General features: G+C 41.0%; 1 protein-coding gene across 1 annotated transcript in view; it reads right to left on the bottom strand.

Moving 5' to 3' along the window:
• The window catches only part of TDRD12 (tudor domain containing 12), a gene marked incomplete at its 5' end in the record, with an annotated part of 227744 nt that overhangs the window by 39476 nt on the left and 176443 nt on the right, over positions 1-11825 (bottom strand). The window contains 3 exons of the mRNA XM_042782749.1: positions 2827-2919; positions 5525-5735; positions 8456-8643. Coding sequence (XP_042638683.1) covers positions 2827-2919; positions 5525-5735; positions 8456-8643 — 492 coding nt within the window. The remainder of the gene's footprint in view (positions 1-2826; positions 2920-5524; positions 5736-8455; positions 8644-11825) is intronic.

Raw genomic sequence — 11825 nt, 5'->3', positions numbered from 1 at the left:
AAAAGAAGATGGAAGGAATATACAGTCACTGTACCAAAAAATGGTAGACACTCAATTATTTCAGGAGACAGTATATGATCAAGAACTGATGATACGAAGGAAGAAGTCCAAGCTGCACTGTAGGATTTGGTGAAAAACAAGGTTCCAGGAAGTGATGGAATACCCACTGAGATGTTTCAACAAGTGGATGCAGCTCTGGAGGTGCGCTTTTGTTTATGCCAAGAAGTTTGGAAGACATCTACCTGGTGAACAGATTGGAAGAGATCCATATTTGTGCCCATTCCAAAGAAAGGTGATCCAACAAAATATGGTAATTATCAAACAATATCTTTAATATCTGGAGCTCTGGTGGTTAGTGCCTAAGGCATTTGACTGCTAACCAGAAGGCTGGTGGTTCAAACCGACCAGTCACTCCTCAGAAGGAAGGTTGGGCAATCTACTTCCATAGTGATACTGCCTTGGAAACCCAAGGAGAAGTTGCTCTAAGTCATATCTGACTTGATGGCAGTGTGTTGGGTTCGTTGTTTTTATCATTAATATCACATCCAAGTAAAATTTTGCTGAAGATAATAAAAAAAAAAAAAAAAAAAATTGCAGGACTATACTGACAAGGAACTACCAGAAATTCAAGCTAGATTCAGAAGAGGGTGTGGAACAAGGTATATCATTACTAACGTCAGATGGATCTTGGCTGAAAATAAAGAATACCAGAAAGATTTTTACCCATGTTTTATTGACTATATAAAGGCATTGGACTCTGTGGAGTATAACAAATTATGGGTAACATTGTGAAGGTTGGGAATTCTAGAACACTTTATTGGGCTCATGAGGAACCTGTACAGACTAAGAGGCAACAGTTTGAACAGAACAAGAGAATAATGCATGGTTTAAAATCAAGAAGGGAGTGCGTCAGGGTTGTATCCTTTCATCATACTTATTCAATCTGTATGGTAGCAAATTACCTGAGAAGCTGGACCATATGAAAAAGAATGCAGCATGAGGATTGGACTAAGACTCATTAACAACCTGTGATATGCAGATGACACAGCTAATTTTGCTGTAAGCGAAGAGGACTTGAAGCACTTACTAATGAAGATCAAAAACTATATAGCCTTTGGTATAGATCACACCTCAACATAAAGAAAAAAAATCATGATAAGAAAAAATTGAAGTTGTCAAGGATTTCATTTTACTTGGATCTATATTCCACACCCATGGAAGCAGCAGCCAAGAAATCAAAAGCTGTACTGCACTGGGCAAATCTGCTGCAACAGACCTTTTTCAAGTGTTAAAGAGGAAAGATGTCACTTTGAAGACTAAGGTGTGCCTGACCCAAGCCATGGTAATTTCAACTGCCTCATACCATGAGCACTGAATAGTGTGAACAAGGAAGACTGCAGAACTGCTGCATCTGAATTGTGGTGCTGGCGAATACCGAGTGTACCATGGATTGCCAGAAGAACAAACCAACCTGTCTCTGAGGAAGTCCAGCCAGAATGCTCCTTAGAAGTGCAAATTGCCAGAATGAGTCTCTTGTACTTTGGTCATGTTGCCAGATAGGGCAAGCCCCTGGAGAAGGGTATCATACTTGGTTAAGTACAGGATCAGTGAAAAAAGGATGACCCTCAGTAAGATTTAGAAGTAAGGTTGGGCAACCTACTTCCGCAGTGATACTGCCTCGGAAACCCAAAGAGGGGTCACTATGAGTCGGATCCAACTTGATGGCAATGAGTTTTTTGTTTTCTCAGCAAGATGGATGGATACTGTGGCTGTGACGATAGGCTCCAGCATGGCAATGACTGTGAGGATGGTGCGAGGCTGGGCAGTGTTTCTTTTGTTCTGTTGTACATAAGGTTACCATGAGTTGGAACTGACTTGACAGCAAACTCTTATACCCAAACTCCCCTTTTTAAAGTATTTCTAACATTATAAAATACCTTCAATAAAAGAAAAGTTTTTATGAACTAAATTCCTTTAAATAATCATAATAAATAAAATTTAAGTCTAATGGAGCAAACTTTGAATTGGGGCACAGGCAGAGAGAAGATGGTAATGATGCTAGTGGAGAAGTGCTCAGGCTCACTAATTAATCACACTCATTACTCCCAAGTCAGCTCCATAGGGCAGTAGTCTTACTCTTTTTTGTTCACTGAAGGAATCTAAGTGCCCAGTACAGGTCACAGCACATAGTAAGTACTTAATAAATATTTGCTGCATAAACAAGAGTAGAAACTGTCAACAGGATAAAACCTGTCTTTGAATGCTTAAGGACTGGAATCCTTGACATTATTCATCAAGTTCTAAGAAAAGATTGTTCACAAACTAGGAAAGACGGAAGCTATTCTGCTCTGGGCACTGACCCTGGGCTTCTGACACAGTATGGACTGTAAAGTCTCTTTAATGGTTTGTGATCAACCCTTAAAAAAAAGTAAAATAGAATGGAATAGGAAATATTAGAGAATGTCACATACAGTAAGCAAAACTTCATGAAACTTTTGTTTCAGTTGTATGCATATCAGTGTATAGTGTGCTGAGTTACCATGTAAAATGTTCCCTTAAAAAAACAAAAACTAAAACTGCAACCTAATTCATGACTCAAATGACATGAAAACAGAACAATTCTGTCCTTAACACAGAGCCCCAAATGTTGTTGTTGTTGTTATGTGTTGTCGAGTGGCCCCAACTCATAGGAACCCCAAATAAGCCTCCCTTTATGTGAGGCAAATAGTAATTCAAACTGTAAGCTCTACTGTATTTAAAATAATTTGAATAATTTTAGAGGCTCACTCAAACACAGATTTCTTTTTAGGAAAATAGCCTACTTACCATTGGATCAATCCAAACAGTATTTCCCAAAGCCAGTATCACTTTTGCATCATGCAGTTTTCTAATAATTTTATGATGAATGTACCTAGTAACCTACAAAAAAAGCTGAAGTTATTGATCTGAGGCTTTAACAAAATATCTTATTTTGTATATGTTGCATGAAGTTCTGTGAAAAAATACTTTTCCAGGCATTTCACTTGAGCTTGACAACTGTGTAAGTTACAGAAAGTCATCATTCCTGTCTCCATGATGGTGGTTAACACAGAGTTTATTTAATAACAGATACAGAAAGGTGTGTGAATTTGCCCAAGGTCTTACACTAGTGAGTTCCAAGAAGAGGGGATGGTTCTGTCCTTGCACTCTTAATACTGAATGTTTCCAACTGTGGACAAGTATACCCCTTCTTCTCTCTAACGCATCACCTTATCTGTAATGTATGGCTGTTCGTTTCTTTGAAAGCTGAATGTGAGTGAGTGAAAGCTGCCCCTGCTGCCCCGAGGAAGAAGTTACAGTGGTGGAGCCATTTTGTACCCAGAGACATTGGGACTCAGTTGCCCTAATCTTCTCTTTCCTGAGAACACGGCTGTTTTCAAGTAGGGCCAAGACATATGTGCCCTTTTTGAACAATCCTTCGTGCATGTTTTACTTCCAGTAAAGCAGAACAGGAGGGAGCTGGGCCATCACAATTAAACTATGGAATAGTCTGAACTTCATAAATAAATTTGGAAGAACATGCACAGGAGAAATTTCCCCATTTCTAAAGATGGCTGCTCTTCAAGAAATACTGGACTCAATCACCTTCACAAAGGTTCTTGAGGACAATTGTTATGACCATCTAGCTAATGGCTACATCTCAGAACCCAGAACAGCACCTGGCACACAGTGAACCCTCAGTAATTATTTCTTGCATGAAAGAAAAAGTATGTTATTTAATAAAGGCCACTTCCACTAAACTCACAACAGTAAGGGTTGTTCCTATTCTCCTGCAAAAAGGCATGGCAACAACATCTGACTTCTTCTCATTTTACAAGGGGAAGGAGGATCCAGAACAACAGCTCAGGGCTGATTCCAATGAGGTGGAATGCTGCCACCCTCTAAACTTCTTACCAATTCTGACACCAATCAGTTCTTTTTACCAATTCTGATAACCAACTCTCTACTTCTCTGCTGGGTTCAGTAATTCACTGTAATGGCCACACAGAACTCACAGACAATACTCATGATTATGGGGGTATATTAGAGAAGTTAGTAAGTTACAGTTCAGGATCAGAAAACAAATCAGTATATACTTCTTCAATCAAGACAGCTTCTTCCCAGCTGTGCTACAGGCACACTTCTCTCTGGTCTCAGCCTCTGCCCTGCTCAGGCCAGTGTTACAAAAAAGCTCTTTTAGCTTTGCTGATAGATGCCCAGAGAGGCACCCCACTCTGCCAGCAAGCCTCCAGACCAAAGATACTCAACTTCCTTGCTCTGTGAGCCAGGAAGCCTACCACTGTATCTCGTGCTGAGCTATTGGGGTTTTGTTCCCTCTGTTGCTGCTTTCTGTCTACCATCTCACTGCTGTCTTAGAGCAAGGATCTTGGGTCCAAGGACATGCCCAACTCCTGCTTTGTCTCTCTTGATGGTAGTGAGATCAATAGTGACCAATCCCCACGTTAGGGTATCACACACCACATTTGCAGGGTCCTAACCATACAAGGGTGCCATGTACCTTATTTACATTATTAACAAACTATCTCCTTGGTGGACCACAAGCAACTCACGTTTCCATGGTTCCATCAGTCATCTGGTGGGAGTCACAAGGACCATGGCTAGAAGAGTTATATTAAGTAATTCACTGCACCACACCTATATTGTAGAGACATTTACCTGTTTATTTCCTTGTTTTGAACCACACAATTTTTATTTTGCCAACTAAAATTGCTTATTTCATATCCCATTAATCATATTATACAAAAGGTAACCTTCTCTTGAAGAATCTGGAATCACCATGAAAACACCTCCCTGCTCCAGTGAAGAGCAAACCTATCTGTCTGGCCTCAAATGGGCCAGCAAGGGGTGAGCCTCTCTACTCCCACCTGGGACAGCCATGTGAGCCAGAACAGGACCACTCCTTTGTGTGTCCTGTCTAGGTACAGGCCATCTTCTTTGTCTTCGGTGTCTTCTGTACTACTTGGTGATATCCTAGTACCCACAGGACCCATAAGACATGTCCCTTCCTCTGAAAGCTTTCTAGCCTCTCTCTCTCTCCTTTCTTGTCCAACATCCTGACCCCAAAAGAACTACCTGGCCTCTCCAGAGGACCCATCACTTATGCTTCCCCCCTTGACTAGGGTATTTGTTTTCGTAGGTGCTTACACTATCTCTTCTCCTTAACCTCATAGCCACTTTTATTTGATCATGAACCACATTTTATACCAATTCTAAATCTGTGAGTACTAATAATGATGGTGACAGTGACAAGAGTACATGATCCTCCTTGAGCATTCAGGGATGGGTTCTGTCAACAGCAGCTGCTACTAAATTCCTGCATTAGCAGGTACTGAAGCAGACTGCAGCTTTAAATACCCAAGAACATGAAGCAATGACTGATTGGCATGCACTATGCCCAAATTCAATATTCTAAATTCAAATAAGCCTCAATTCTTAGTTCAATTTATTGTAAATATCAACAAAACAAAAAAGCAAAGTAACTCACCTTTGGATTCCATTCTATTTCGTTGTCAGCAGGTTTCACTCTACAAACAATAAATTCCACCGCCTGTGGGGGAAGAGTGTGGAAACTTTCTGGGAGATGTAGTAGTTGGTTTCTTGTGACAAGTTTAGTCCTACCTTCATCTATGAACTTTACAAGGACATTATCCAAGGCCGAGCTGTCTTCTTTCTGGCTCATCTCCAACACTTGAACTCTATAGAACAATTCTTGCATTAGTTTATCACAGAGACTCCAGAAAGGAAAATAATCTTTGCCTCAACTTACCAATTATATACAAAACATACAAAAAGATTCCACATCACAGAAATTCACTCTATACTATAAATAAAATAACCAAGGCCTTCAAGAACAACTTTGCAGTCGATTATTAAAGTATTACTGCCAGGTACTGTCAGGTAGACTCTGATTCACAGAAACCCCAACTGACAAAGGAGACCCACCCCACAGGGTTTTCTAGGCTGTAATCTTTACGGGAGCAGATCACCAGGTCTTTTCTCCCAGGGAGCCTCCAGGATTCCCTCAAATAAAGTGTATGTAAGTAGAAAAAATGTGCAATACCTTTTAAAAGAGTAAATCTCTTTATTGAAGACACAACAAAAATTAACGGAGCAAATCAAATTTTCTAAGGTTTCTCAGTCAAGGCTGTAAGCAAGCACAGCCAGGTATGGCATTCAAGGGAAGTGGCTGCAAACAGGCACATGAGTTACAGCTGCCTGGGTCTGAACACCGACTACACTAATTACTGACCTGCCCTTAGCCAATTGACATAAGCTCTCCAAGGCTTAATGTGCTGATCTGTAAAATGGGGATGATGTCCATTTTATAGGATTTCTGTAAGAATTAAATGAGATGAAGATGTCTGTGTATGTAGCACACAGTGGCTGCTCAGTATGTCAGCCATTATAATGTCATCAGTGCTCTGTGCTCAGGAGCCCTGGGCCAAGTCTTGTAGGTAGAACTGTACCAGGTGGCTAGGGGACAACCAGGCTTCTTACGTGCACAGTCAAGTCAAAAGGACAGAGCTAAAAATACAGGTATTCAACATCATTTAAAGTTCAGAAATTCTGCTGTTTACCAGGGACGGGAGGGGGAAGGGGTGGAGGGAAAAGTGATGGATAGTTAAGAGACAGGTGTAGATTATGGTGAAGGGAAAGGCAATATACCAAAAGTACGTGTTCAGCACAATGTCACTAAATAAAAAGAAGACAGAGATGCACAAGAGGTACAGAAAATAAAGATGGAGCTCTGGTAGCATAGTGGCTAAGACACTTGCCTGCTCACCAGAAGGCTGGCGGTTCAAACCCACCAGCTACTCCTCGGAAGGAAGGTTGGGCAATCCTACTTCCGTAGTGATACTGCCTCGGAAACCCAAGGAGGGGTCGCTATGAGTCAGGGCTGACTTGACGGCACATAACAACAACAACAACAACAACTATTGTATACACAATACTGCACTATCAGTAATAGCAAACACTAATCTACAAGTGGATACATAGGCAGACAGGCAAGAAGATCATGTATGGACAGGTGAACAAGAATATACCCAAGACCATATACAGGTATGACAGATGATATTCCTACATACACACATATTTGTATGTGCTATAAAACTATGCACATATATTATAGAGCTAACAGGAGACAAAGTTAGGATAACTTCTTAGGCACAACTAAGCACCCTGAGGTAGTGAATCATTGTGTCTATGGGCTTGGGACCATGGTTTCAGGGGACATCAAACTCAACTGCACAACACAGTACACACAAAATTATTGTTCTACCTCTTACTTCAGTGAGTAGCAACTGGGGTCTTAAAAGCTTGTGAGTGGCCATCTAAGATGCAACAATTGATCTCTCCTTGTGCAGAACATAAAGAGTGAAGAAAATCAAATATGCATGGAAATAGTCCAAAGAACTAAGAGACCACGAGAATTTCAGCCTATACGACCCTGAAACCAGAAGAACTAAGTGGTGCCCAGCTACCAAACCAATCACTTGGAACAGGATCAAAATTGGACATCCTAAATAGAGTAGGGGAGCTCTGGTAGCGTAGTGTTTAAGGCACTTGACTGCTAACCAGAAGGCTGGCAGTTCAAACCCACCAGCCACTCTTCGGAAGGAAGATGAGGCAATCTACTTCCATAGTGATACTGCCTCAGAAACCCAAGGAGGGGTCGCTATGAGTCAGGTCTGACTCAATGGCATATAACAACAACAACAAATAGAGTAGAGGAGCTCTGGTAGCATAGTGTCTAAGGCATTTGACTGCTAACCAGAAGGCTGGTGGTTCAAACCCACCAGCCACTCTTCAGAAGGAAGATTGGGCGATCTACCTCCTTAGTGATACTGCCTTGAAAACCCAAGGAGGGGTAGCTATGAGTTGGATCCAACTCTATGGCAGTGAGTTTTTTGTTTTGTTTTGTTTTGTTTTTTACATAGAGTAGGAGAAAAATGTGGAAGAAAATTCAAAAACATAAAAAAAAAAAAATTAGGATTACTGGTTGGATAGAGAGTGGGGAAAGCCCTGAACTATGGCCCTGAGTAACTCTTCGGGCCTGGAATTGAACTCACTCCCATGGCTTAACTCTCAGGTAAATAGCAGATAGGCCTATGAGGCAACTACTACACCAGTGAGATGCACTCCTTAGAACAATCAACCATGGGAGAGCAGAAGGGCAGCATTTACACAAGGAGAAAGGCAGACAGACAGGAATGCACAGGCAAGAAGGACACAGGGAAAATGTAATATGTATGACCTGTTGAATGTAAAATGAATGTTTTGTAAAATTTCACCCAAATCACAATAAAAAGGTTCTCTTTTTTTTTTTTTTTAAAAAGTATGAAGTCCCTTAAAAAAAAAAATAAAGTTACTTTAATGTCACAAATTGTAGAGAAGAAATAAATGGACATTTTACCTGTGAAAAAGCATTTTTTCTGCTAATCCATATAATCCAAATTTCTCTACCTTTTCAACAACTGTTTTATTACTCGAATCCTTAAAATATTGAGTCATTTCAGCATCAAGGGTTTCATAAAGATCCACATGTTTATCAATTATACGACCAAAGTAATTTGTTGCATTCAAAATGTAAAAAGGTATCATCTGAAACATATAGAGTAAATATATCCAGAAAACAAGTTTAATCTAAAACAAAGATTCACACGTTTCTTTTATCTGTAGAAATCAGCAACTGACCTAAGAGCCTAAGGAACACAGGGATTTTAAAACTAGAAAAATGGCCAAAAAACAGAACAAAACCTGTATGATTTCACTTTAAATCTCACATAAGATTTCTTTTTGAAAATTTTATTGTTTTAAAACTTGATTACTATGTTTCTTTGTTTATCTTTTAATTGCACTTTCATAAAAATATTTCTTAAATAGTATCCTTGCTTCTTGAGGCCTTTCTGGTATTTGTTCATGCAACAAGATGCATTTCATTAAGAACCTATTTATACAAGGTACTGGGAACACAGAGATGAAGGCATGTCTTTTAGGAAACCTCAGGAACCCTCGGGCAGACTGACAGAGAACAGCTAGTGGGTGATCAAGACAGTAACAGTGCCTCAGAGGTAAGTGTGCACAGGGGTGTCAGCACGAGTTGATGGGTGGGGAAGGGGCAGGGGTGAGATGTCAGCATGAATGTCAGCGAATACGTGCAGGCATTCCATATAGGAGGAGGAAGCTATCCACAGTAAGGAAAGGAGTCCCTCTGCTACATAGGCAGATGCCAGGAGTGAAAAGTAGTTATCTAGTGGGATGGGAAAGAGGGCAGTGCTGACTGGGAGGTGAGGCAGGCAAGGCAGGAAGGGGTGTCATATTTCACAGGGCTGACAGCATGTGACCCTCCTCTGTGCACCTGACTTCATTGCCTGCCTCTCTCTCACTCTCTTTACCAATCAGCCTTGTCCTGTTCCACAAGCATACCATGTTAATTCCTACTCTAGGAATATTCTGGGATTATCCTTGGAATGTTCTTCTCTAGATCCTCCCATGACTGGAGCTTTCTAGCATTTGGGCCTCATTTCAGCTCCTTCAGAGTCCTTCCCAGCCTTAATTTCCAAAGGGCCTTTTGTCCCCCCACACCAAGACACTCCATTACACTACTGCATTTCATCCTCTTCACACCACTTATAACCATCTAGAATTACTGATTATTCATGGGCTCACTGTGACCATCCCCACTGGAATGCCAGCCCCAAGAAGACAAGGCACATGTCTATCACGGTTCCTGAGCCAGCCATTCTCTAACTCTGAGGGACAGGATCCTCAAGCCCTCAGTGCTTACTCAGGCCACCTCTTTGCAAGCAAAGAATGCAATATTCCTTCCAGACTCACAGACAGCTCTCTCCCAGAGAAGTTACTGCTCTGTTTAGAAACTCCATCAGTCTGGGATCCCATTTGTCTATCAGCCCACTCAGTATAAGCCCTGCTCTGATGGTGGCCACTGAACATGAGGGAGTATCGAGGATGAGAAAAACACTTACTCTATGTTCCAAGGAATGGGCAGGACATAATATACACACCAATATCAAATGTTTAAAAAGATGTACAAAGAAAAATGACAGAGAAATATACCAAGATACTAATGCCAATTGTTTTAGGATGATAGGAATAAAAGGGGGAGTTTTTTTGTTTCCCTCTTGCCGGAAGAGGTAGAGCACTAAGTCTCTAGGCAAAATGACCACCATGTCCTCATTTATCTAGAACTTTCCTAGTCCTAGCAGTGACAATCCCATGTCCCAGGGAACCACTCAGCCCCAAGCAAACCAGGAAGGTGACTTTCCCTGCCTGCTTAGATCCCATGCCCTCCAGGACCCCTGCAGACAACTAATTCAGTATTTTCTGGCCACAGGACACAAGATTAGGATTCAAAAATAAACTGAATTTGGGAGAAAAGGCAAGATGGGAGAAAAGGCAAGACGGTAGACTAGGCCAACATGCTGTCCAGACTCTCTGTCCTAGTTACCTAGTGCCACTCTGACAAGAATATACCACAAATGGGATGGCCTTAACAAACAGGAGTTTATTCTTACAATTTGGAGGCTTTAAGTCCAAGTTCAAAGTGCCAGGCTCTAGGGGCTGGGTGAAAGCCTCTCAACTTTGGGGTCCACCTTTGCTTCCTGCTCCTGGCCCACTGGAGCTAGAAGCATTTCTTCACTCAGACAGCTGCTGGCTGCTGAGGCTGAGAAGCCCCAAGACTGACAAGTAAAAAGGCACAGTCCCAATATTACCAAACCACATGGCAGGCCATTAACTTAAATCCATTGTAAGTCCCAAGGTCGGCAGAGCATAGCAGGCTGCTGAAAAACAACACGGCTACATGCAAGGGTCCAAACATGCCATAGGCTAGAGACCATTCCCTAAGCTGTTTCTTATATACAGGAAGCAGTCAACACCCCTAAAGCAGCTACTCAGCTGCCTGTGGTAGATCCCACCATGAAGATGGGAAATAATACCCATTTCATCATGGGAAATAACTACCACCAGCTGCCCAGCCACTCAACCAGGCCCAACCAAGTTGACATACAACTTTAACTAGCACATTCTCTAAAACAAAATACCTGAGAAAACTAAGTAAAACAAATACAGATGGTAATGACCTTCAAAGGAAAGGATAAAGAAGAAGATCAAGTATCAATTAGAAAAAACTGAAGGAAAAGAGTGACAAGGAGACATATGGAGTGGTGAATAGTCAAGTGGCCTGGCACAGCACAACTATCTTGAATTACTGCAAGCAGCCCAACCTGCCCTCAACTGCTATAGATGAACAGCAAACAGAGAACTACGCACGCATCTCACCTTCCAGCACACCAGGAGACAGGTGGTGAGCACCTAAGTGCTGCCACAGAAGCCAGCAGACTAACACATCCACCCTCTCAGCCTGGATATATCAAAAAAAAATAAAGCAAAAATCCTGGATGAAACACATCAATATACAATCATAAATTAAATACAAATACAATAATACATAAAGTATTGGCGACAACAGAACCTCAATTCAAATGAATAAACAAGACAAGGTGGTTCAATGAAGTGACCAAAATATATATAGAGAAAACCTTCCTAAGGAAGAAATGGTATGGGAACTACTTGATAATGAATTCAAAATAATTATGCTTAGGACCCTTCAACAGATTAAGAGAGAGATCAAGGAAAACACAAACAAAACTCTAGAAAAATTTTTTAAAAAAGAAAAAAGTGACAAAATAAATGGAAAATAGCAAAATAGAAATCTATAACAGCAAATAGAAATCTAGAAGATTAATACTAAAATTTAAGAA

Source organism: Orycteropus afer, unplaced genomic scaffold (genome assembly GCF_000298275.1).
Source record: "Orycteropus afer afer isolate SDZICR_OR568_19922 unplaced genomic scaffold, OryAfe1.0 scaffold00459, whole genome shotgun sequence".
In the NCBI taxonomy this organism is placed as follows: Eukaryota; Metazoa; Chordata; class Mammalia; order Tubulidentata; family Orycteropodidae; genus Orycteropus; species Orycteropus afer.
Note: the sequence above shows the minus strand (reverse complement) of the source record. Positions and strands in the feature narration are given on the sequence as shown.